The sequence below is a fragment of the Drosophila grimshawi genome, unplaced genomic scaffold, assembly GCF_018153295.1.
Source record: "Drosophila grimshawi isolate 15287-2541.00 unplaced genomic scaffold, ASM1815329v1 contig_1006, whole genome shotgun sequence".
NCBI classification, from domain to species: domain Eukaryota; kingdom Metazoa; phylum Arthropoda; class Insecta; order Diptera; family Drosophilidae; genus Drosophila; species Drosophila grimshawi.
Window position 1 is genome coordinate 2,721,177 of NW_025062489.1, and position 27,180 is coordinate 2,748,356.

The 27,180-nt window shown below is 38.2% G+C and overlaps 3 protein-coding genes across 7 annotated transcripts in view; 1 reads left to right on the forward strand and 2 right to left on the reverse strand.

Moving 5' to 3' along the window:
• Positions 1 to 5,528: 5,528 nt before the first annotated feature.
• LOC6565436 (late secretory pathway protein AVL9 homolog) lies at positions 5,529 to 9,207 on the forward strand. 2 transcript variants are annotated; one of them, XM_001991086.2, is made up of 5 exons: positions 5,529 to 5,652; positions 5,722 to 6,941; positions 7,170 to 7,571; positions 7,630 to 7,804; positions 7,884 to 9,207. In XM_001991086.2, the coding sequence occupies exons 2-5, from the start codon at positions 5,852 to 5,854 to the stop codon at positions 8,467 to 8,469; spliced, it is 2,253 nt and encodes a 750-aa protein (XP_001991122.1). In that variant the 5' UTR covers positions 5,529 to 5,652; positions 5,722 to 5,851; the 3' UTR covers positions 8,470 to 9,207. The 2 variants fall into 2 exon arrangements, with proteins under 2 accessions (XP_001991122.1, XP_032593840.1); XM_032737949.1 differs by having other exon boundaries at positions 5,585 to 5,648.
• A 344-nt stretch (positions 9,208 to 9,551) lies between these two features.
• LOC6565437 (early endosome antigen 1) lies at positions 9,552 to 11,888 on the reverse strand. Its single transcript, XM_001991087.3, has 2 exons — positions 11,690 to 11,888; positions 9,552 to 11,613 (listed from the first exon to the last, which is right to left on the reverse strand). The coding sequence occupies exons 1-2, from the start codon at positions 11,767 to 11,769 to the stop codon at positions 9,651 to 9,653; spliced, it is 2,043 nt and encodes a 680-aa protein (XP_001991123.1). The 5' UTR covers positions 11,770 to 11,888; the 3' UTR covers positions 9,552 to 9,650.
• Positions 11,889 to 12,075: 187 nt separating this feature from the next.
• The window catches only part of LOC6565438 (solute carrier family 41 member 2), a 32,396-nt gene continuing 17,291 nt past the window's right edge, over positions 12,076 to 27,180 (reverse strand). For 2 of the 4 annotated variants that reach the window (XM_032738537.2, XM_032738538.2), the window contains exons 3-9: positions 16,930 to 17,282; positions 15,054 to 15,378; positions 14,835 to 14,981; positions 14,622 to 14,769; positions 13,751 to 13,956; positions 13,520 to 13,668; positions 12,076 to 13,448 (exon numbers count right to left, since the gene is read on the reverse strand). In XM_032738537.2, coding sequence (XP_032594428.1) covers positions 13,245 to 13,448; positions 13,520 to 13,668; positions 13,751 to 13,956; positions 14,622 to 14,769; positions 14,835 to 14,981; positions 15,054 to 15,378; positions 16,930 to 17,282 — 1,532 coding nt within the window. In that variant the 3' untranslated portion in view covers positions 12,076 to 13,244. Of the gene's footprint in view, positions 13,449 to 13,519; positions 13,669 to 13,750; positions 13,957 to 14,621; positions 14,770 to 14,834; positions 14,982 to 15,053; positions 15,379 to 16,929; positions 17,283 to 19,815; positions 20,453 to 27,180 lie in introns of those variants that run through there. The other 2 variants (XM_032738536.2, XM_001991088.3) reach the window with 2 other exon arrangements.

The following is a 27,180-nucleotide window of genomic DNA, read 5'->3' on the forward strand; positions in this document are numbered from 1 at the left end:
ATGTTAAAGAATTTTTTCAGCTTGCGGAAAATGAAAAGCATTTCCCACCACTACCAGTGCACGCTCACACACACACACACACACACACACACACACACAAACACACACATGCGCAGACATAGACAGACGACAAAGGTCTCTAAACGCATACACACAGACAAATATATATATTGGCTGACGCCATTAAACGAACGGGCGTGAAAAGGCGCGCTATATGCCGGTCCACTGGCGATCCCCAACGATGGCCAACAAGTGGTGGTGGGCGGTAGTCGGTGGACGTGGGGAGGGCGGCTGTGTACAGAGGCACACCACACCACGACAACGATGCCATTCAGCTACGAAATACTTGGCAACCATGGCGCAGGAGCGCATAGTTATGCATGGACTGGCGGCTCGAGACGAAGCGTAGCGTGGGCGACGACGACAGCTTGTGTGTGTGTGTGTTTGTGCGTGTGTGTGTGTGCGCGTGTGTGTGTGTGCGTGTGTGAGTATGTGCCAGCCTGGCAGCAGTAACAATTTCAGGTGGGTTGCCCCCGCCCACCCCCGTCGGCAGCCGCTTGCCGCGTCGCCTTCTTGCGGCTGAAACATAAACTTGTTGAATAAACAAAACGCGCACACGCACACACTGAGACAGCAGGCGAACCAGAGATTTCCATAACGAATACATCCAATTGGCTATGTGCTGTATATAAGTGCATATGTATGCGTATTTGTACGTGTATGTGTATATAGCCAGCTCGAGCATGCCAATAGCGAATATAGCTGCCATATAGCGCATCTATGCGTTGGCGTTTGAGTTGTTTTTGGAATCAAATATCGTTGAACATAAATTTCACAGCCATTAAATTTGCTGCCATACATACACGAATATGTATATATGTATGTAAGTGTATCCAGACTATATATATATATATATATAAACATAGCTAGGCTAGCGATGAATATTGCGCATAGTTTAGATCCCAGCTGTAGAATGAATTTTGTGCCACTACTATTTAGATCAAATGCATATAGATTCATATTTATATAAATGTATGTTGAAGCTGAAAATAAAAAAAAATGTCAACGTTGCAACATTGCAACATCTTTTGGGCGCAGTGCATGCCCTCAAAGTCCACGTATCTTAATGATTTATCAGCGATTGTTTTAAACCATTCTACATACATTTGAATCATATATAGAGATATATAATCTATATACGTATATACAGACATATTTAAATGTATGCTGACGTCGCTGCTGGCTGCCAAATAGCCGGCCTTAGTACCGTTTGTCCGTCCGTCTCTCCATCTGCCTGTCTGCCTATAAAATCGATCTATTCGTCATTGTTCTTCTTTGGATTTGAATTTGACCTATTCGTTCAACGTTTTACTTAATAACTGAGCACCCTGAGCTATCGTTCTCGTATTGAAAGCTGAAATTGCAGCAATAGTTTCAAATGCAATCAAAATTAAACTCAAACTCTATGAATGATGCATATATCACTCACATACATAGATAATCCATAATCCATAATCCATCATCTATAATTAAGAATATTTTATTTTACACACATACGTGTAAGTAATCTTAAGCTTCAAGTGAATAAATTTATGTTCGAACTTTAAGTGAAATACAACCCAAGCCATTATTAATTTGTACATTTTTTATTCGTCGAATTTTTACTGTCAAATTACTACTTAAATTTGGGAAAGAACAGCCTTAGGATACTTACCGGTCTATTGACAGGACACTGTAGACTAAGAAGTCACCTAACTAAACTTGGTGTATGTGGTAGCGATCTGTGCAGGTTTTGTGAAAGAGAGGAGGCATCCTCGATGCACATCCGAGCAGAATGTGTCGCCTTAGCTAGAAGAAGCATCCTAGGGATGCATGTTTAGAATTTTAGAGACATAGAAGACCTCAGCCCAACAAAGATCCTCTCATCATTCGTGCGGGAACTGGGGCTGATGGAAGAGCTGTAGACTCAGAAGGGGCCACAATAGTTCAAGTAGGTCGCGGTGCAAATTTTACGTGAAAGCCTCTTTGAATACTTGTGTGCACAATACTTTTGAACTTGTTGTTTTTTAAGTTAGTTTAGCAGAAAGTTTTTGTCAGTTTATAATTTAAAATATGCGGACTAATATAATTAAATATAAAATAAAGCCATATTAGGAAACTTACTTAGGCTTTATTTTTTTGTCAAATTTCAATTAAATTGTTCTCATTTTAAGATATTATGTACTTATAAGAAATAAGTAAGTTGAAATGAACAACCATCCATAATAATATATTTACCTGGACTTTAAATATCTTTTATATTAAATCAAATACATAACAATAGCAAATTTCAAAATATAAATTGTGCTGTTAATCGAGTTTATTTCTTTTCTTTTCTCTTTTTTTTTTGTTTTGCTTCGCATTTGATGCCACTGGGTAAAAGTATCTGCTTATATTTAGAATCTGTATCTGTATCTATACAATTAACACACATATATATGGTAGATTTATAAATACAAATGTATGCAAGTTGGATAGATACACGGGACTCAACAAAACTTACAACGAGACGATCACAAAACAGCAATTGATGATGAAAAACACACCTGCAGCAGATGGCATCAACTATGCACTAAAGATGAGAGCAAGAAAAGTCAGCTTGAAATTTATTGACTAAGTTCGCAATTGCATAATCGATGATCGAATAGAATTCAAATTCCATTTGTTTACGTTTTGAATGCCTTTAAATATCGCAAACACTTTTTCAATGGGGGACTTCAAAAGGTATAGTCCCACATACGAATAATGACCCATTTGAACGTCTATGGGCAAAAATCTCACCATGGCACGTAAGCCCAATTTAGTCAACGCGAGCTATATGCATATATATATATATATATATATATATATATATGAATAGATAAACATAGATATATACTTATATCAATTTCAAACTGGGCGTATATATATGTAGCATGGATGTTAATAGAGCATATGCCAATTCTTGGGGCCGACGTACATTAAAAACTTTGAACTTAGTGAAACCAAGCCAAATATTTCAACAATCTGTTTTTCATATATGTAGTACACATATGTTCATATACAGATACAATATACGGCATATACATACTTACGTATGTACGTACATACATACATACATATTTTTCTGTTGCCTTCAACTAAATTTCAATTTGCATCATCTTCAACATCAACAAAATCAAGGAAAACAAATAGCAATGTTTCGGGTATTGTGCTATTTTTGGGGCCTTTGTGTGGGCGAAGATGCGCTCGGCTTGCCTTCGGCTCTGTTCGGTTTTCAGCAATCCACATACATATCTACATTTAGGATGGTACATACACATGCACATACCATGAATAAATATGTGTGTAGCTTTATAGCTAGTGTCTACGACAATGTGTTTAAATGTCTATCTATGGGAACCGCTTTCTACAGCGATTACCTGCAGATCAAACGGATGCACTGAGTTTAACTTTAACATTAACCTCATTATGAACATCAAATCCAAATCTTAAAAATTATGGACTTAATCGGACAAATTGTTTGCTTCAGTGTATAATAATACAAGTTTATATTCGATTCAAAATTCACGCAGCTATAATTTCTTTAGACTGAACCGATTTTTAAAAGCAAAATCTTTTTGGCCACGGTTTACGGTCAAGATTAATACTGCTTTGTACATTGAACTCCATTTTTGCTACCCTAAATAATCGCTTTAAGGGATAAGGAAAAGCTTTCCACAACCACAACATTGTCGAAACTTTCCCAACTTTTAACTTAATAACTAATATGCATTCTGTGAAGTTACGCCAAAATATCTAATAAGCCACTTGGCATCTCAAATAAACTGTTTAGAAATCAGCTAGCTAAATTGTTTGTACAAATGTAAATATTGGAATTTACTCAAGAATTCTAAGAACATTTCATATGCTCTAATTTTAAATTGAAAATATTTATTTGCATGGTCACTATAAGAAAGTTATGAATTCCATCAGAATCGTGTATGTTTAACAACTTCGATTGGAATCTTTTTTCAATGAATTGTATAAGGAGGTTTGTAAAACTCGGTCACACCAATTGAACGGCATACATACTTATATGTATAAACATTCAATGCTGCTTCTAATGTACATTGTATAATAATATCACAATTTGTGACTCATCTAGCATCGCAATTCTTTGTAGGCATTTGGGTTAGCTGTGTGAAAGCGTTTTTTACAAGTTTTATTGATAAGATCTTTAATACAAACTCTGTTCATAATCATGTTCGCTTCGTGTTTTCATAAACCTTAGTGATGTTTTAAGAAAAGCAAACATATTTTGTAACCTAACAAACAACTCGTTGTGTGCCAAATTTAGAATATATACGTGCGACGTTCGATTTAAAAATAAGTTCAACCGAATTAAACGAAACGAAAAACGGCAAAATATAAAGTATTTAAGAATGAAATTATAGACAGCAAGCATGAAGAGAACTTTTCAAAACCATGTAAAATCGTATACACACTTTAACGAAAAATACTTCAAATGCTAAGCCACTTTAGACAAAGAAAGGGTCCTTATTTTTCTGTAATTTTTTTTTTTTTTTCTGTTTACTCGTATTGCATTCATATTTTCAAACATTTTAATATGTATATATGTATTTTATAACTAAAATCATGAACAAGCATTTTTAAATGAATTTAAAACTATTTAACCAAAAAAAACAGTCGAAATCATTATATCCTATTTATTTAATATTCAGATTTTTCTTTTGTATAAATCAAAAAACAAAAATGTTGATCAGTCAACGTTCAACGCTTTTGTTTATTCAGATACCATATAAAAATTAGCATTTTTTGTGCAGCAGCTAACTGGGGAAGTACTTTAATAAATTTGGTGTTAATTGTATTTTCTTTCATTTTAATATTATTGAACATCATTTAATAATTTGTGGAAAAATCTTTAAATTTTCATTTATTTTGGAAATAATACATGGTATATATGTATGAAATAGTTATGTACAATACAGTTCCATAAATAGTTAATTAAAGAAAATTAGCATATTTCTTTGCCGCAAATTTGGCCAGATATACTGTAATCTTAACATTCATGAATAAACAATTAATGTAATTATTTAATTGCAACATATTGGAATAGATCCTCAATAGTTTTGCAGCGCATTTGCAATTCAACCTTAAAATAAATACACATGTATTAAAAGCAATCCCATCCCAATATTTGCATTCAATTTGGCACGCCTTTGGCATGCTATGTTGTATATACATATGTGTGGATATATATTATTTTCAGAATGCTAATGTGTTTTTGTATCTGATATTTTGAAATGTTCAGCTTTTAAAAGACTTTGAGTATCAATATTTACATATTGCACTCCACATCAATATGTACATGCGTAAGTCTGTAAAAAAAAATAAATAAACACAAAGTTGTAACGGGCTGTGCGGATTATAAGTTGGTATATTCGATAATTAGCAATTCAATATCGGCTAATTGTTATTATTTATCGCAATTCTTTCCCATTACGATTGCTTCACATTTATCGGCCAGCCACCACCGCATTTTGTCGATAGTTCTATAGCTCGATTTGTTAATTTTGAAGAACCACAAATTAAGATATCTTTATACAAACATACTCACAAATACAAATGTATGTAAGTGTTTTTTATGTTTGTTGTTTAATGCGCTATTTCATTGTTGGTCATTTCTTTTGTTTTAAACAGTGACGCAGCGAGGACGCGCCTCCGTTTCCCCGCCCCTCCCCCACTTATCTGCGTTTTTGTTCCTGTCTAACTAACGACGCATTCAGTTTCTGCGAATTGTGCACAGCTCGCATAGCATTTGAACGAAAACATGGCCAGCGAGCCAGAGAACAAGCCGCCCATATTGCACATTCTGGTCGTTGGTTTCCATCACAAACTGGGCTGTCAGGTGGAGTTCTCGCACCCGCCGCTAATCGCCGGCTCAACTGGTCGCAACGAGTGCCCATCTGGATGGAAGTATTTACCAACGCTGGCTCTGCCCGACGGCTCGCATAATTTTATAGAGGATACGGTGTTCTTTAATCTGCCCAGTCTGTTTGAACCGGCGGAAAGTATTTATGGCGTCTCGTGCTATCGTCAAATCCCCGTGGAGAAGCTCAAAATACGGACTGCAGACGTGACCCGCAGCACCGTACAAAAGTCCGTATGCATATTAGCACGCCTGCCCATCTATGGGTATATTGAGGTGAAACTGTCGCTCATTGCCGACGCATTCTTCGACCAGGGTGACTTCAGCTGCACAGAGCTGCTGGTAAAGGCATATCAGCAGCTAAATTCGTGTTTGCTTGATGAAGAGACGCGTCGGCCGCTGCGCCATTTTCATGTGGGTCTCTCGCTGCGCGAGATTGTGCTCCAGTGGCGCCACAAGACGCTGATACTGTTTAAGCTGCTGCTCCTCCAACGGCGCGTTGTCTGCTTTGGCTCTCCGGTGCGCGGCATGTGCGTCTTAATATTGGGCATGGCATCGCTGGTGCCGCGTTTGCTGGAAAAGGGCTTTCAGGAAGTGGCCTGTGTGCGCACCTCCCGTCCACTCTCGCCAATGCCTGACTTTACGGACTCGTTGCAGCGCGAGGCGGAGGTGGATATTGAGACGGAAACTGAAGCAGAAACTGATGCTGTGGTTGAGATTGAGCCTGACGCGCTACCAGAAGCGGAAGACTTGACGCTAGTTTCCTCGGCCGCCTCCGCGGGTTCACAGTGCTGCAACAGCAGCGGCAACACCTCACCGCGCACAACTCCAAACTCACAGTCGCAGGACTCAAGCTGCCCAACCACAACGCCTACGCACCATGGTCTGCATCGCGTCGACTCAACGGAAAGCGGTACCAGCGCTGGGGGCGGCAAGCGAAACGGACGCAGCAGCTCATTGACTCGCGAGGCGAGCGTTGATACATTGGCCTGTAAGTGAATGGTTGTATCCTTGAAAAAATATTGTATGACCTAATAATGATCTACGGTAAATTCTTCGAAATTCATCCCCCGAAATAAGATGCCAATCTGAAATAAGTGCCCACTGCTCGTAGATAAGGTTATAGAGATTGGGCTTGTATCACCTTAGATAAGAATTAAGCTATGCTATCGGTTTATTTCATTTAATGGCAATGCTAATATCAGATTCTCTTTGTCAGCTAATCTTGCCGCACTCTGCGCAATTAATCCGGACGAATACCGAGCACCTGTCAGCATCTTTGCCAGCGGCAATTTGTGCCTGCCGTATTTGTCGCTGCCGTACATGGATCTGCTCAGCGATCCGATGGTGCTGTCCTACATCATTGGCACCTCCAATGTGCTTTTCCAGCAGAAGCGTCAGCTGGCTGACGTGCTCGTTGATATTGAGTCGGCCAATTTGGATGCTCATGATCCGGAATTGCGGCGCCAGCTTGTGCTCAGCACCGAAGATTTACGCTACATGGACTACATACTGAAGCACGTACAAACGCCCAAAGAGGATGCTGAGGGAAGTGAATACTGGATTCGCGAACAGTTCCAAGGTTACATATTGGCTCTCCTACGTACTGCGATAGCGCCGGGTAAGTCGAAGTGAGAGCCGAAGTTAATCGTATCCATAATCGAATTTTTTATGCACAGATGTTAAGGACAATGATCACTTCAATCCGAACTTTATGAACGCCTTTAAGCGCACACAGTGCTACCAGGAGTGGTTTGATGTGCGACCTGAACCCGAATTTTTTGATGCACTACCCGTTGGCCATCCGTTTGCGGGCACTCTGTCCGTGGCAGACATGAAGCTGAAACTGGCGCAGTAAGTAAAGATCAAGTTGCAAACAAGACCCAGAATAATTAAGGAATTAACTTCTTGGTTTATTGCTTGGCCCTGACAGGACCATGCAGAACAGCGAGAGCGGACGAAAGATCAATCAAGCAGTCAATAACACTAGCCGAGCCGTTGGCGGTGCCATCTCACAGGCCAAGGGGGCCCTCTCCAGTTGGTGGTCCTCTATGATGACAGCGCCTGCTAATAGCACAGGCAACGGTGCCTCCGTCTCTGGTGCTGGCAGTGACAGCAGCCAAAGTCACATTGACGAGGGCATCGACGGTGCGGCGGCATCACAAGAGCCGCCGGAGATCTCAGTTACATTCCAAAACCACAAGGACGAGGCGGAGCTAGATGTGACCGGCGTTAGCATACACATGGCCAGCCGAATCTGCAATGATAATCAGGAGGAAGCACTTGAATCGAGCAGCAGCTCACCGCAGCAGCAGCAACAGCAGCCGCAGGGCATCGTTGAGATTGGCAGAGAAGCCGAGCTGCTGGACAAAATCACTCCCGAGGATCACGCAATGGCAGCAACAACAAACCAAACGCAATCTCAGCCATTACGTGCCGGCTGTGGCGGTGATCTCGCTCTCTCCACTGGTACTGCGTCCGCTGTGGAGTGCAACAATGGTGATGTTTTTATAGTTTGAGCGGCAATCGCACAAGAGCAACAAAAGCAGCAAAAGCAGCAGCAGCAGCAGATACACCAACAACCACCATCAGCACTATTACACACCATACACACACACTACTGTATAAATTTACCTAAGCTATACTATACACACATACTTATTTATTACAGCAAAATGTTGTTTCAGTGCATTTGTTTTGCATTGCTTTCTTCTGTTTCACATTACTCAAAATTGGCCAAAAATTATATTATATTATGTATGTGTAATCGTATGTATGTAAGCCCAAGCCCAAACCCAACTCCCGCCCCTCCCACGAAGCGAACGTTCTCCTATATATATATATATATGTAACAGTACAATGTAAAGCTAAAGCTTAACCTAAACTTAAACCGTACCAAGTGCAATTTAAAACAATATAATCAAATGTTTGATCCGCGTGGCAATAATTAAGCGAGAATCCAAAGCTAGCAATTGTAGCTCCATCTCACTCACTTCTATCTATCTTTCTCCCCCTCTCGCTCTATATCATGTTGATATTTTATAGAGTATTTCATAGTCGACAATGCAAGCCAGCCGACCGTTCAGTCCATTCAGTTTCTGTACGTGTGTGTACATTCACAACGAGGGCTGTTCACAAACTCCACTTGAAATCACTCCATGCAAGAATTTAGACACTCATCCAATAATACTTATAACCGAAATGTAATTAATTCATTAAACGTCTCCTCATGCAAATTAAACAGTTAATGAATTGAATATATAATGTAACTTACTATATGTGGTGCGTTGGGATCAGAAGGACCTGCTCTATTGATTGGCATTCAAGGATATATGAGGCCATCGAAAAAATACGACATAAGAAAACCCTTGCAATCGCTAAAACTTTAAGGACGATTCTTAATAATATTATTTAATTTATTAATAATAGTGGTTTGTAACATGGCTGAGAACAGAAAATGTCTGAGATATGATCACTTTTTTGTTGCTTGAGTAATCTTCGTTCATTGGAATGTAGTCCTGAAAATTGAAAAGTTACTGCGATTTTTTCCCTGTAAAAATTTCGACAGACTTTTTTTACAGATCATGAAAATCCTTCAATGCGAGTTAAAAGATGTCCGTCCCTTCCAGATCCATAACAAAAATGTTCTTTGCATGAAAGCAGTATCAATTTATTTGCAACTATACATGAAATAAATATACTATTTACTTTCCTTAAGCCGTAAAAATGCCGCATTCAATTCATTCTCGAACGGGGACAGCTTGATGCTCTCCAGCTTCCGTTCAAGATTGGCTAACTCGACGTTGTTTTGTGTAACTATCGCTTCGAACTGCTTGAGCTGCTCATTGGCAACTGCCAGCTTCTGCTGGTAATTCTCTAGGAATTCGGATCTTTCGCGCAAACGCTCCTCCTGGCGCCGCTCGGCAGCGCTAAGGTAATCCTCATTCTGCTGTCTTTTGTTTTCCAAATCGAGTGTTAACTCTTCCTGATGCCGCTTTAGTTGCTCGAACTTCGCGTTGAGTTCCAAGCTGCGTTCTTCCAATTGCTCTTGATGCTGCGCCCACATGGCTCTTTTGGTTTTATATGCGTGGTGCAGTTGCAACACTTTCTTCTCGTATGACTGAACTTGTTTGTTTATATTATTGAGTTCCGTTTGGAGATTCCGGTTCTGTAGGGTCAGCTCGTTTCTGTGCTGCTCCAGCTGCCGATGCCGCTCCCTGTGCTGAGCGCCACGTTTCTCAAGCAGAGCGGCTAGTTTGGTGAGACGCCGGCTGCGTACCTGAATATCAGAATGTAGCGGCGGCAACGGCAACAGCAGCTCCAATTTATCCTTCTCGCTAGCGCTGCATATGTTCGAATCGAAAACTATGTTCTGCGCATGCGTGTTGAATTTCTCCACTTGGTCGAGCAGATGCTTCTTGGCACGAGCCATTCGCACCTGCTGATCGTAGCCGCGTTCAGTAAACTCAAGCGTTTGCCGCTTATAGAAATGCTCCTCGTTCTCCAGATCGCTGAGCATCAGTTTCATGCGCTGAAACTGTTCCACGGTGTACTTTTGTCCGCTCACTTCGCATTGCAGTTGTTTCCACTCTCTGTGCAGCACTTTCATCTCTTTTACATGTTGTTTGTTGCGATCAAATAACTGTGCAATCTTCTCAGAATATTCCTTTCCACGGGTTTGGGCAATCAGCAGCTGCTTCTCTAGATGCTGCTCCTGGGCAATTAGTTGCTCCAGCTGCTCCATGTTGTTTTCGCTGGGTAGTTGCAGCTGCTCTTCCAATTGCTGCAACTCGTTCTGCAGACGAATTATATCCTCATCCAGAGATTCAATATCAGGAAAGTCACAAAGGCTTTTAATTATTTGATTTCTGACTTCGCGCTCTAACACCGGAAAATCATCGCCCTTCTTTTTGTCCCACATCGCAAAACAGTCTTTCGTCGAGGTAAATAACAACTGAACCGTCTCCTCGTTGAGCATGATGCTGCTGATCTGTGTATTGGATAGAGCCATGGAATCAAGGGTATTTTGAACATAGCTCGGTTGTTCACTGGTTTCCACAAATGGGAACTCCTCATCTTCGCCAGCTTCCTGCTGTTTGAGAGGCAAAACAGGGGCAAAGTCCTTCAGAAAGTCGAGCATGACAATTACATGACCAAACGAGTGCTGTGTTGTGGGCGTCATCAACCAAGACTTGTTCACCTGATACGGATAGTTGATCTTATGCAAGACGCTCGTAATATCATCCACATGATTGTTGCCCACACTTGTGCGATTGCCCCAAATAAATTGAAAAAAGAAGTTCACAATGCTCACAAACTGTTTCATCGTCATTTGGCGTAGTGCAGTGCCGCCGCGGCTAAAGAATTCATTGGGAAATCCTGGTAGGATAGCCAAATGATTCATTTCATCCAAATATTCGGCAATCAGCTGCGACTGCTCCTGCACCCACTTCTTGTCCGTGTGCAGCGCCACGGGCCGCTCCACTGAGGTTGCCTGTCGATGCCGCAGCGGCGTCGTGCCATTGGCCACACTACGCTTCGTTGTGGGCAGCGGACCCGAGCGAAGGGGCGTGCCACGATCGCGATCCTGAGTTAGCCGTGACTGTGCCTGCCAGTTGCTGTGGCTAGGCTTGTTTACTGATGCCGACGTGCTACGCTGCGCCCTAAAGTTGGATACGCCCAACAGTTGCGATATTATAATACAATGCATGAACAAATAAATATGAATGTTGAACTTACCTGCTTTGGCGTTTGTTTAAAATGGCGCCATCATCCCGAGCATCGTCATGAAATTCTGATGTTCGCCGTGGCTGATACATCGCTTAGTACATATTTAATACTCTTTGTATATTTATAATTATTATATAGTTTTCTTAACTTCCAGGCTTGTTTTTCGAGCCTTAAGGAAATACAATATTTAATTGGAAAACTCCATACAAGCACGATAGATATCGTGTTTGGTAGCGTCACCAAACGCTCTACGGATGTTATCGATATGTCGAAATATCGATATGCGGCTGTGCGTCGATCTACAGTGTTGCAGTTAGCGACACTGTCCACAAAAATTCTATACATAAAATCAATATCCACAATAGGCGCGCTTTAATTTAAATACCCAAATGATGTTCACAAAACTTCCTTCGTTTATTCCAACATATTAATTAATTTTAATTATTGTTACACAATAATCATGCTATGTATATGAATTACATTAGTTTATAATTATTATTATTTTAATTAAATATCGATCACATTTCCTTTCAGAACGTCTCAACTTTCCCTGTTCGCTTTACGTAACGCACAAACAATAATAATTAGATACATTATATTACATTCTGGTTTTAAATACATACAAATACAATTATGTTTTACTTATATTATTAAAAGAAAAAAAAAAGGTTGCACTTGGGTCTTTTATAGCAGAGGTAATAAATATGGATTTATTGTGGTTTTGGGTGGTGTGCTAAGCAAAAAAAATTCGTTTCTAATATTAGGAAAAAAATATTTATATGTTTAAAACAATAAAGCGAGATTTGCAAAAATCAAATCAACGCTAATACTATAGATTGTATTATATAAAAATTAAGTAGGCCATATTTAAGTCTATTTTCAGTGTAAATTATTTTTAATTTTGCTGATTAAGGAAAACTGTGCACTATGAAAACAAAAGACAACAAAAATGAAAATCCGATAGTTTGGTTTTAAGTTGCACAAGTTATATGCACTTAGCTCCCATTGGAGTCCATTTGTATGTGTATAATATTGTCCTAAAAGCCTTAAAAAAAAACTATTACGTAGCGCTCTGCCATGTGGCTTAACAGGTCAGATCGCCCAAAATTTACAATATATACTCGTACATGCCTTGGTAGAGCAAAGGAACACAAGCAAAAGCCATGTGAAAGCTACAAAAAGAAATGGTTCATCCTCAATTTAAACATTCGAAATATTTTACAAATATTTGAATAGGTCTTTTGTCTTTTTGTTTTGGGTTTTGTGTCGTCGTGTGTGTGGTTTTATGTGCTATATATATATATATATAAATATATATATATGTGTGTGTGTGTGCTTTTGATGTCTATCATCGTTGTTTTGTGTACGTGTAAGTTTTCTATGTTTGAATTTAGGTACATTACAGTTCTTTGTATTGAGTTGCTTTACATGCAATTTCATATTATCCCAAATTTGCATTATCCTATTGCGTGCTAACTAATAAACTGGGCGCCATCAAAAAGGATGCGGCCCCACAGCTATGTAGATTATGTATGTAGGCAACTATCGTGTTAGTGAAGTTTTGCTAGTTGGGCGCATTCAGTGTATCCATATTGGAGCCGTATTGCTTGTTCACCGACATTGTAAAGAGCCAAGCGAGAGCCAGCAAACTGCTGCCCAGCAGATCGCCCAGCGCCGTCAGATATGGTATGGAGGAGTTGTCCGGATCGATCTTCCATTTCCACATGGCGTGCACAATGATGTGCGCAATGTAGAGCAGCAGCATTACCTGTTAATGATTTCAACAAGTTAGATAACCTCTTCCAAAGCGTGTGTTAAGAAAGAGGTACTCAAACTTACCTGTATCAAACTGGCCAATAAATAGGATAGCATAAACACCCACGTTACAGTCGTCGCATTCATGTTTATGTAATCGGCCACAAAGATGAACAATATGTTGCCTGGTATGGACATGGCGATAAGTATGCGGGCCGTTTTTGCATAGGGCACTGTGTTGGCAAAATAATGATATCAATTTACAGAATTATAAATATATTATATATTATGAAGTGGAGTGTTTATTCAACTTACCGCCCTTGAAGAGTGCTCGCCATGGCCACTCGACGACTTTCGTGTGCGGTGGTATAATGCCAATAATTGAGCTCTGATGCAACATGGTCGATATCTTGCTGGCCTGTACCGACACCAGATTGCCGCCAATGCCGTTAATGATCGGCTGGAAGACGACAAAACCATTGAAGACCTCCACAGCGGCGTCCAACACGAGACCACCGAGCCTGCAAAAGTTATAATCAAAGTATGTGAGAAGCAATCAAACATGAACTCCCGTTTAAACTAATGGTTTTATGAATGTTTATAGCAGATCCCATAAGTAACAAATTTTAGTTTTAGTTTAGTTTTTGTTTTCAGTTCATATAGAACTATGGCTGAAATACCACTAAACTAATTAAATACATTCACAAATTATATGCCTAAATAGTTTGTAGTTTACAACAAGCTATTTATAAAGCTTTGCTATGTTTATTAATATTCCAACTGTCTATAAATTAACTGAGCTAAGCTCAACTAAAACTGGGCCTCGCTGACCGTCACGCTGCGAGTGAAGGACACAAGTTAACAATAGCCATTGGCTTAGCTCGCCGTCGGCGCTTTATAAATAAAAGCAAATAAATAACCGATCAATCAAAATGTGTTGCTCAATTTGGAACACCTAATGCCGCCACCAACTGGACATGAAATGGCACAAAAAACTTGTAATGTATGGAAATTGAAGCTCAAATTGTGCTTATCATGGCCCAAATCAGGCGGCACTTTCCAAGTGCCCTTAATCACGCTTAACAGAGAGACATTGGGATAGAGCCAGAGAGAGAAAGGAAATGATAGAGAGAGAGAGAGAGATTGTATGAGTGGTACGATGACAAGATGTAGAGATAAATCTTACCCGCTGATGCAGAGCGCTGACAGCACTGGCACCCAACCGCTCTTCAACACCGGCCGTGTATACTCATTCTTCAGAACAATAAGAACCCACATGGGCAGCAGCACCAGATAGCAGGTAACCACAATGAAAGTGATCCACAGATGGGTCTCTGCAAAACAGATTACAGATCGTGAGAGCGTGCCAATAAATATAGATCGAGATCGAAAGACATACTTATGTGGTCATAGAGCAGCGAGGCAATAAACGACAGCAAACTGATTGACACAACATCTCCAATGGAGGCAGCCAGTGGCGTGGCCAGGTTATCCGGATTAAGGCGATACTTTTGAGAGAACAGAATCACAGCCACCAGCACAAAATCTGCAATATCAAATTGTCACATCATGTTAAACAGGTCTCAAATATAGATGCTCTTTAGGTGTGTACGCTTACCCAACACAAAGCACGACGAAGTAGCCGTAAACATGGCCGATGCGGTCAGCAGCATCACATTCTCAAAGTAAAAGTTACCGGTCATAGCCGCACCCACGCTCGTGGCAAACATAGCCACAAGAAATGAGGCTACCGTTGCCTGCACCTGTACCAATGCAATATTTCCGACAATCATGCGCACCACATTCGACCGCGACGTCATGTTCCCAAGGTTGACCTGCGTGGAGAGGCGCGAGGCGAGACACATATCCAGATTACCCTTAAGGCCCAGCAGCGCTGGCACCAAAATAAACAGTTCGCTCACGTTCTGGAAGACGTACCATTTCTGCGATCATTGAAAAGAAAGGAAGATAAAACACACACAATATTAATTAGTTAGTCCTCCTACACAGTATGTATATCTACATAATGAATTCACTGCGATTTATGGCTTCAATTTTGATTATAAATCTGACAGTGACGTCATCAAGTAGAGCGAGGCTAAACTATATAGTGTAGTATATATTATATGTATATTTATTTATTTATTTATTTTTTTGAATAGTTCGTCTTGTCTTTGGTTTTTATCTGGCTATTCAATTTTGGAGCTGGTTATAGCGGGCTGGCATCAACTGTAGCCGGCCCAGTGGTTAGTTTAGACCAGAATTTTTTGGGGTTAATTAGCAACCCAATAAATATTTATTAAGTGTTGAATGTTTTTGTCTGCCTTATAGATATGTATGTGACTAAGCAGCTTAATTTACATTTCTTATCATCCTTTGACGTGCAGTTGCTTAATTTATTAATCATCCAACCAGCTAAAAAGTAAACTTTCGATATAGAATAAGGACGGAAGTTACAATCGATGCCTTTCATAAAGAATCATGTGCATATACACTACTTGGCAAACGATGTGATAAATGTGCCATAGTCGATTAAGAAAAACGAAAGTAAATAACGATCATGACCTGGCCACCATATACCAAAAAAACTTAGGCACGCGGATGGTTTTATGTCCTTGTAACTCTGCAGGATTCCTCTTGACATCTAAATTTCAGTCTGGAATTCGGAATATTATTATGGTTTTGTACGTTTTAAACAAAGTTTAATTATATGTTTGCTGTTTTCTGACGGAGACGTCTCATTGAATGCGTTACAGGCTTCCCGATAAAATGATAAATATTCTCTACGGCGGTATAAAAACTAGGGATGTAAGATCTTCAGCTTTTTAATTGTTAAATTTAGCAAAAACTCAATTAAAAATTAATTATTGTTTTAGTTAACTAAGACGATGCTTTCAATTTTATTATGTATTGAAAAAGGATCGAATAAAATGCTTGATGATTTTTTTAAGAAGAGTCTTTTTGCTAAAAACGAAATGTTTTTGGAAGGTCCAGGTGTTGGTGGCGTGTCTAATTCGGATTTTCTCAGACTGTTGGGTGCTCATAAAATTGTTTTGTTTGACTTTTTTTTTGTGTGTGCCTAAATTGTATTTACGGCTTTGCTTTGTTATGTGTAGTTTTAATGAGTTGTCGGAGACTGCCATTAGAGTTTACAATTTAATTTGCGTGTCATTTTAATTGTCTGCACCTTTTTTTATCTACATCTTGGCACTTGCGCAATGTCAATGAGGCATTTGATGAGATTCGTCAGCTGTGCTGATGCTCTTGCAACACAGAATCCCATTAGCCAATTAACGTACCGAACCAGCATACCAACGAACCGGCGAAACAACTCATTAGCCAGGCCGTGACACCTCTGCCCGAAGCACGCGACAATAAGTGTTTTTTTTTTCGGTTCTGCTTTTATTTATTTATTTATTTTTTTTTTGGCAATTGCTTAAATATATGACATGCATTTAATGGGATAAATCACTGAGCTGAAAATATTACATTACCTCGACGCGTCCAAGTACAATTCCCGCTCCAATGGTGCCAATGCCGGCCAGAAAGAACGGTATGGACACCTGCAATAATATGGTTGACCATTTCTCTTGTTTGATGCCGGGCCGATTTAAAGCCAACTTCTCCTCGGAGCTGCCATTGATGCCGGCAATGCTGGATGCGTCTGCTGCCACCAGAGCGCCAGATCCACTGTTGCCGCCATGTCCTCCACCTCCACTTCCTCCACCTCCGCCGCTGCCCGCCGCACCAGGATCCGGTTCGGAGGATGCTATAGACGTCGTGATGATTGAGCTTAGTGAACCAGTTGTTGAATGGGGAAGGCCGGACAACTTCTCATTGTCGGGGTCTGTGCAACAAGCGGGAATTTTTGGGTATGTGGGGAAGAAACAGATATAGGGAAAGAAAACAATGCAGTTAGTATGACAATCTAGCTAAATTTTCAATCACAGTATCTTGGTGTGTGTATGTAGGTGTGTGTGTGCGTGTGCGTGTGTCTGGCTGTGTGGCATGCAACTAAAGACAAGAGTATTGAGTCATTAGCAGGGCAATTAATTAACGTCACAATTAAAGACGAGTATTACTTATAAGCACTACCCTACACACTAAGCCAAAACTAAGTTATAAAGCGTTTGTATTACTCGTGTTTGTTTTTTGTTTTTTTTTTTTATGTTTAGATTGTTTAAACGAGTTTTTTTTTGCCAAATGAATAGAACAATTTGTTTGTTTGTTGTCTTCTTTTTTGTGTATTTTTTTCGAGCGAAGTTAATAAATTACAAATCGTTCGTCCATAAAAGCTGCCACAACAACAGCACAGACAAGAAAACAAACAAGCAAACAACAACAAAAAATTGCATGCAATAATTAATAAAGATTTTATGTGTTTATCATCTATTATTAACATGTATATGATTTGCGATAGTGCGATTGTAAAAATAAGACAATACAATAAACAGTCTGATACCGAAGGTATCACAGTATTTTGGTTTCGTACAATGTCCGTCATGTTGTCTATTCGTCTAACTATCCGTCCGTCTGTCTGTCCGTCCGTCTGTCTGTCTATATGAACGGAACTTTTTTCGACACCCTTAGAGTTAGAGACTTGAAACTTGGAACACTTACTGGTCCGTGCCCGGGTTAGACCAAGATTAAAAATTTGAGTGCTACATCCACGAGGGGTCTTGGAAATCGACAAAAATCGATATTTTTGCAAATCGATAAAGCCACAGTTTGCCCTCAACTTTAAGGCTACAGTCACTAAATTTGGTTGGTAGGTGGTTGGAGATGTCGGCATATGCCACGCCCACCTACACCGCCCTCAGAAATATGAAATGCATATATCTTTCACAATTTGTAAGTCACCAAATTTTAAAAGTATGTTACTGGTATCTCCCCTAAGAGATCGATAAAAAAATTTGATGGTTACGTCCACTCCGCCTCCTCAAACCGATACACTTGTTAGTGTAAGTCTATAAATCCATATATCTCACACAATTTGAAAGAGTCACCAAATTTGAAAGCGATATTGCCAGTAACACCCTTAAAAACTCCGGTAAATATGTTGGACCACGTCCACTCCCGGTCCCAAAATATCCAAAACGCCTATATCTCCCGCAATTTAAGAGCTACAGTTACCAAACATCGAAGGAACGTTACCAGCTTGTATCTACCGCAATTTGAACGGCAAACATGGAGAGTATTTCTTAGAAACACTTACCCTGTTATCAGCTAGTATTAGTTATGGTATCAAAGTATTTTGCAGTCGGTTACGCCCGACTGCAACGTTCTCTCTAATTTTTTCTTGGAATTCAAATACAATATATGTAAGAGTAACTGTTACTGTAGTTGTATGTGATTATAACTTGAGCATAACATAAAAGATTCGAGATGAAAATATGCAAGACTGTTGAATTAAGATTAAGCAAAATGTAGCATCGGTAAAAACGAAGCTCTTAATACACTTGCAGAATAATATTCATTTATAAATGTTGCTCATTGTTTAAATATACTTGAAATATGAATAGTTCCAGTTGAAAAGTTTTCTTTTTTACTATTTTATACGATGTATGTATGTTTCTTGCAATCAATTAACGGAGTTCATATGGCTAATTATTATGAGGCTTATAATTGCAAAAGATTGCAACAAATGTAATCGGTAGTGTTTTAGTTTAAGTTTTGATTTAGAGATATGATGTATATAAAATTGGTGCTTTTTTGTAAGAAATAGTTAGAAATGCGCATTATTTATTTACTTTATTTTTTCAAACTTTCATATATTTAATTGCATTTGTTAAAGCTAACAATATATTTACAAGAAACATCACATACATATTTGTTTTTCTGAATTTAATAATATTTTAAGAATAAATTTGATACTGTAATAGAAAAATGATTACAAGGAGCTCTAACGTTAAGTTAGAGTTTTTAAATACCATTATAAATGTATATTCACATAAGGAAAAAGATGATACGACAAGCGGAGAATAATCGTAGTTTCACAATAAGTAAAAATTACAACTCTGCAAGGTTTTGTTGATCAATATAAAATATATATGTGCATATGTAAATGTTTGAACAAAGATTAAGAAGAATCAAATAAATAAAGAAATAGAAAAAAGAGGTAGATACTGAGGCAAAGAATGAGACGGGGCAACAGTACACTCAGCATATTTAACGCAGCAGCATATTGTTATCGGTATCGGTATTGGTATCGGTATCGTTATCGCTAACGATTTCGTTTCAAGGGCTTGGCGCGCCACTGGGGGCTTGTACTCTAAACTAGAATGCCTCCTAATCATGATGATGATGAAGATGATGATGATGATAATGCTGCTGCTGTTACTGCTGCTGCTGCTACTGCTGCCTCAGTTGCCGTCACTCACCGTTTCCATTGTAAATGGTAAATAACTTGTATTTATCATCCACGGCCGCATCGAGCGGCGTCGTTGTGGTCATTGTTGACAATTGCTGTTGGTATGTTGGTGGCGTAGCATATGATGAGGACGTTGTTGATGATGTGTTGTTATTGTTGTTGGTGTTGGTGTTATTGTTGTTGTTGCTGATCGTATTGATTGTGATGGTAGTGGACGATGGTGGCGCCACACCATCATCAGCCCCAAAATCGGCGGCATCATTGTGAGCGGCATAAGAGGAAAGTCGTCGCACATTCAGCGGTGAGAGCGATGGTTTCTGTCGCTGCTTCAGCTCATTTGGTATGGATGGGCTGGGTGGTGTGTGGGATGTGTTGTTGTAATCTGTGCTGCTGTGGTCGGTGTCTGTATTTGTGTTCTGATTGTGTGGCACGTCAGGCGTCTGCGGTTCGTGTGGTTGCGACATTTTTGCATTGGTCGCTTTTCTGTGTGTGCGTGTGTGTTAAAGTGCGTGTAGGTGTGTGTTTGTGGGTGTACTTCGCTTCAAGCGTGTGTTGCAGCGATAGTCAAAGCCAAAATTGCGACTGTGTGCTTTTGCTGTGAGTATTCTCAGTTGCGCAATGGAAACTCATTAACTAATATTCAAACTAAGCCTTTTCTTGCTAAAAAATAATAATCATATATACATCCATATATATAAACAAAAACACAAATACTTGCAACTAATCAAGGTGCAATAATATTTAAATATATATGTATGCGTATATCTATTTGGTTTGTGTTTTCTTTTTTTTTTTTTTTTTTGATATTATTATTATTTTTATTTTTATTTTTTTGTTATGTTGCCTCAAGTTTTTGGCATATTTGTCTGTGCAAAAGTTGCCTTTTGCTTAAGGTTCTCGATTGGAACTATCACTGAACAAAATCGAAATATCACACAATTTCATTGACTTTTTTTTTGCAAAGATTAAATAAATAAAATAATAAGTTATTGATGAATGTGAGCTGATGTGTTTTTGCTTAGATTTATAATGATAATATTTAACTGTCTTTTAAGAGAATGTTTGAAGAATATAAATTGAATAAAAATGTTATAGAAAAATCCAAAGGCCTTTGGTTTACATTGTATGTGTATGTGTGGGTTTTGTGTGTGTGTGAGTGTGTGTGAGTGTGTGTGTGTGTGAGTAGTATATAAAGTACTGTGTAATGCGTCCAGTTCGTTGTTGTGCGTCCTGTTCTTCGAGGCGGGTGGGGATGGCGGGATGATTTGTTTGGGAAGGGGCTGTGAGGACAGAGCTTTAGTCACCGGACCGTTGATATGGCTGCAAGCAACAATATAACGTTCATATATTGTTGTTCTTGATGTAGTATCTGTTATTTTGTATTTGTTAGTTTGTAGAACTCAAAATGTATAAGTAAAAAATGTTGGAGCGCCGGAAATCAATGAATATACAACAAACAAAAAAACTTAAAACAAAAAATAGTTAAATAAATTCATAACGGCAATACTTTTGCTTTAGGTTTTGCCCTGCTCAAACAATACACATATTACACTTCCGCACAATGAACAAAATCGAAAGGCAGGCATTTATACACATTTTTTGTCTATATATTTGGCCTCACTTAAATATCATATAGTTTCTAGTTTGTCTGACTTTTTTTCACTAAATTTTGTTTTCCAAATAGTTTTTGCCGACTGTTGGGAAGCTAGGGACCTGTTTGCTGTGAATCGAGTTTGCCAGCCCACGCATTTTGCATTCGCATTAATAAAAACATTTAACGGCGCATTGAAACGCAACCAGTTTCGGCCATCCGAATGTGTGCTAAAGTGAAAAAGCCTGCAGCTGCAACAAACAAACAACCAAACAACCAACAGTCCAACAGTCCGTTGTCAGCCAATACAAGTAATCCAACAAATCGAACAACCGATAATAGTCAGGCTTTGCATCGCCATGGGCTTTTCAAGTTTATGGACTTTTGACAGCTTATACGATTAGATTTGGAACACCAGCAATCGATGTTGCGTCAACAACGTTGGCCAACAAATCATTCAGTGGAGCAGTTTGCCATGCTTATCAGCACAATGCCAAACCTTGGTCACGCGACAAAAGCTCATCGCACAACATCCACAGCAATAAATATAAAACTATTAATATCAATGGAACACAAGAACTCAAGAATTGCAGTGGCAGAAAAGTGAAAAATTAATAGTTCATTAATAAGTTTGGAACAGGTTCTCCACTATTTTATTTATTCGAATTCTGTCACATAAAAATAAAAAAAAGCTACGGAAATAAATGTTAATGAGCAACAATATATGATACAAGAATTTAATTAATTCCAATATAAATATATAAATACAAATATACATGCTTTTCACGTATTTAATTTTTGTGAACCCTTTCAGCATATATAGTGAACGAAAATTGATTGGAAATCACATTAATGACGACAAAAAATTAATGGTCGGAGATTTCATTGCTAATCTACGGTTGACGACGACTGCTATGACGTGAGAGTAAGATACACGAAAAAATAACATTCATGTGATTGAAAAAACCAAGATGAGGTAAAAAATCAAATTTAGAAAGGCTAACATAATCTAATCTGTGGTAATCCTCCATGCAATGTCAATACTTATGATCGATGAGAAATCACGGGAGCTATAGTTCTTGAGAAAGTTCTTGCAATATTGCATACACACTTGAGACTGAGGCAAATCTACGCAAGTGGTACTCGATAATAGAACGTGGAAAACCCCCATTGTTGAATGAAAATTTGAGTTGAGTTGATAAGGTGAAAAATGTGTGGATTCGTTTAACATGACTGTTGGATGCTCTATAAGCATGGTTCGCTCATTTGCAGGTTATAAAAAACCACATGCAAATTCTTCTTATTTGAAGAGTTAAGTTCACAATTGATTTACTGATACTTCTGATAAACCATCCAATGATAATAATAATAACACAACGTTCTCTGTGTACGTTTTTGTTTGACTGTGTGTCCTTGCACGTGCAAGTCACTTGAGGGTGATAATATTTCAATTTGTGACTTTAAGTACGTTTATCGCGTTTAATTTAATGCTTATCACTCAAGCCGCTTTGTGACAAACATTGAAATTGACACATTGAAGTGACTGCCCTCCCTGACCACGGAACAGTCATTCAGGCCATTCACAATGCCAAGAAGTGCTTGTCATTGCTATAGTTAGTTTTGTATTGATTTGCTTGATAACTGATGTTTTAAAGTGTTTTGCACTGATATCGAACGTAGCAGTTGTATTTTTCATTTTCATTCTCAATCGCATAAAAACAAATCAACGAAGTGATCCACACATAATATTATCATAGAACAAATGATACTATTAAAGACAGCTCAGAGATGACGACAATTTAGCAATTCGAGCATTCCAAGCCATATTCAAGTTCAGAGGCAACAGCTAGTAACTGACTAAATGAGTAATTGAAAATCTGACAAAAATCACTGACACTAAAACTAAACTAAATGGTAGATCAGACAAACAAAACGGGGACTGCTTTCAATTGAAATGTTTCATTGTTTTTATATTGCTTACTCAACTCAACTGGCACATAATTTAGTCTCGATTTTAGATGCGGAACTTTTGCGATGACTACACAATTTGTATAATTATCTTTTCAACTTTAATTGACTGACAAACGCTCTCACGCATACAAATGCACTTAATTTTATTTGCTTGATTGTCCGCCGTTGAATCTCCCATACATAATTAAATATATATATATATATATATATCCATTTATGTGAATGTGTTTCTGTTTCTTATGCAGCTACAGTTGTTGCAGATACGCTAATGGATTTGTTATGCGTATTGCTAATGGCAAATGTTTGGCAGATGGTTTGTCTGCATAGAGGATTTGGGAATTTCTAGGTCGAGATTCATCTGGATAATGGGATTTTAGAAATTTAAAAAAATACCAGAAATTAAAAAAAGTCCCGCAAATGCAAAGAAAAACTCTTAACAAGCTTAGCCGCCAATTACATCATTTTTGATTAAATATTTTTAAAAACAAATTTTTAACAAAGGAACAGCATCAAGAAAATCAATAACTAATTTAATTATATACAATACTGTATACAAGTTATAACCAGCGATAAGATTTTAACATTATTTATTATTATATATACTCTTGTGCTAATAATAAAGTGAAGAGATTTGATTATTTTTGACACGTAAATACGGGTGTTAAACAAAAAACAAAAGGTGAAACACAATTAATCCAGACTCAGTTGGCATCCGATTAAACATTAAACACCTGCACCGATTAGATTACAAATGATCGGCATCGACAAAATACCCTCTTACTCCATCCGATAAAGCAATTTCTAATTTTCTGGTATAACAACACGTTAAAGCGTTACGAGACAAAGGCCATGATTTGTTAATTATATATTTATTTTTATTTATAAGAAAAAAGCCATTGTTTCGAGTGCTAATTAAAGAATCTATATTTATTTTTGTATATATATATATATATATATATATTAAGCTCAATAGTCTCGAACAATTGTCGTCTTGCTATTTGCTAAGCTATCTGTTTAAGCGCAGGAACGGCGACGTCGGCCGGCTGACGGTTAATTTGCAAAACGTGAGCCAAATGTGTACCGTCTGCTAATTTCGATTTATTTCCATTTATTGTGATTAAGCCAAAGCTTAGAAGTCGTCTATTTATATATGTATGCACAGACAGATGTGCATATGTATATGTGGTATAAGCGCATAGTTCCCAGGCTATGATTAAACGCTTGGGATTGCAGTTCTCTGAACGCGTAAATTTATGAACGACGCGCGCGATACTTTTAATTTGAGTTCTTGAATTATTATTATTTTAAATTGCATAAATTAGACATGTGGAATTACAGAATACAGTGTGTTCCCTCTATAGAGGCATAAGCAGTAAGCATATGTGTGTGCATTTTTATATATAAACACTTGTAAAAGCCCTTCCATCAACGGTGTTACCACATTGCGTATGATTAATTGTTATCTGTTAGAAGTATGTAATGTAATGTAATGTATATTAGGTGCGTCATATAATTCGAGCAGATTACAGGCAGAGAATATGGCAACGTAATCAGCTTGCAGTCACATATACACATACACATACACATACACATACACATACTATCTGTAATTTTCCCCCTACTCCCATCCTATTGAATAATAATCCATTCATAGCATGGGCATTCAAAAACTGCTCACACGTGTTGGCTACGTAACACTTCGTTTCATTGATATAAAACCTGCACATATGCAAATTGAAGAGTCCAAAGCACGTGAAGCGACAACATCTGGTCAACATCTCAGAGTTTACTCAGTTGGAGTTCAAGTAAGTTGAGTTGAATCGAATTGATTTGAATTGAGTTGATTTGCATTGAGTTGAATGGGACAGCTGTGTTGGTTGCATATAGGTGCCACCTAATTTGAATAAGCGTACACTTATATTTATATTTCAATTAGCATTTTACATTTGCATTTTTTGATGTAAACGAACTTTAAATATGGCTCAAGTAAATCCGTTCATGATAGAAGATTGTGAACAGATTGCCCACAATGAAACCATTATAAGCGAAACTAATAAATTGGACAATGGACAGATACCTGGAGTGGACTGTATACTATTTACTGTGTACTGTGGACACTAGGAATGAGCTATATGCTAATTGGAAATATATATTTACATAATAACATATTTTATACTTATATTAGTTTTGACGCCTCGCACACAAAAAGCCTTTCTATTAAAACATTTTGAGTTTGTCTGTTTGCTTATTTAATTTTGATTCACTTAACTTTATTGCCATTTATTTGACAACAAGTTTTTGAGTGTAGCTTTATTAATTATATGTCATATATAAATTCGAGGAAAATAACAGACGAATATATATCCGTGTATATATATATATACAAACAGAAAACTGTTACCGAGGCGTTTCTGATGACGCAGGTGAAATCGCCGGATTCTGAGCCATGGACATTATAATTATTATATATTATTTGTCCAACTTGACTTATTTATGGTTCCAGCGTCATTTATTAATGAATGTAGCTAGATGAAGCATCAAAAAAAGACAATAAATAAAAAAATACAAATAACATTTCATTTGTCGGACACAAACTGCCAAATTTTTCGCATTAACTACGTCATCAACCTGTGAAAAAGTGTCAAATGCAACACAACATAAGCAAAATTTGATAAAAACAAAAAACAAATCCGAACTGGAACTGTATCAAATGTCATTCAACTTGGCAAAAGCCACAAAATAAAACAATAACAATACAAAATCAGTATGTTCTCACAGTCCAAGCGAATACACTCATACATATGTACAAATGCATACACATGTATATCGCTGATGAACAATGATAAACATACAAGCTGTCACATGTAGCGTCATCAATCTTATCATTATGGTTCCCGACTAATAACTACAACTGTGTGTGTGTGTGTGTGATGTGTGTGAATTTTTGTGCAATTGCAAACTCTCAGTTCACATCTGATGATTGCTTAAACACAATCTTGAATAAGCTTTGTAAATCGATTTATGTTCTTTCTCTTTGTTGCAAGTTCTCTATAAACAAAGTGCATTCAAATCTAATCTTGGCTTATCAGTGGCAACGATCTAAAGGTTTGTAAAAATGAATACATACTACAAAAAAAAAACTGTATGCGTCACCTTGCCAATAGATGCTCCTATGAAAAAAGTTTCTTTTGTAGTACTTGTTGCTAGTAAAAAGAAATCCAATATCGTCAAGTCGCAGAAAACAAAAAACATTCACTTAACGTAAATGGTGAATTCTTGTAAAAAGAATTAAAATCTAAAATCTTTGTCATTTGATGGGTATTACGGAGTGCAGCTAGGGAAGTCAGACACTGGGCTGATTATATGGCAAACCTAGGCGTGGGGACCCTGCCTCATTAGCAGCACGCAGCATTTCAACAAAGAAAATGTGATAATAATAATAATAATAATGAGAAATTGCACACAGCACAGCTGAGCGCTTAGATTTTTTGTTGTTTTGTTTTTGTTGGAGGAAAACAGTTCACTTAGCGAGACTAATGACAATTCCAAATTCATGCCCAAGTGATGACAAAATTAAAGCTTGCCACTGCCGTGTAAGCGATTATGCCTAAAGAAGATCTTACACTCGCGCAAATCATAGCGGGTGAAAGAAGCCAGAGGCAAAGTTGAAAGACTGTTCGACTATATTCTCGACACTCGCAATGCCAACACCATAATAATGTTGGGGCCAAATAACTGAAACTAAGCACAGAACTTGAGTAATTAGCGGGCGAGGCAATGGCAACGGCCTGGGTGACCCCAGCCGATCCAAGC

What these genes read in the sequence shown, in the direction of transcription:
- LOC6565437 (XM_001991087.3), bottom strand. Translation starts at nt 11,769, where the DNA reads ATGTATCAGCCACGGCGAACATCAGAATTTCATGACGATGCTCGGGAT. An exon ending in TTAAACAAACGCCAAAGCAG is followed by an intron (nt 11,614 to 11,689) that starts GTAAGTTCAACA and finishes ATCCAACTTTAG; the next exon opens with GGCGCAGCGTAGCACGTCGG.
- LOC6565436 (XM_001991086.2), top strand. Translation starts at nt 5,852, where the DNA reads ATGGCCAGCGAGCCAGAGAACAAGCCGCCCATATTGCACATTCTGGTC. An exon ending in GAGCGTTGATACATTGGCCT is followed by an intron (nt 6,942 to 7,169) that starts GTAAGTGAATGG and finishes TCTCTTTGTCAG; the next exon opens with CTAATCTTGCCGCACTCTGC. An exon ending in ACGTACTGCGATAGCGCCGG is followed by an intron (nt 7,572 to 7,629) that starts GTAAGTCGAAGT and finishes TTTTATGCACAG; the next exon opens with ATGTTAAGGACAATGATCAC.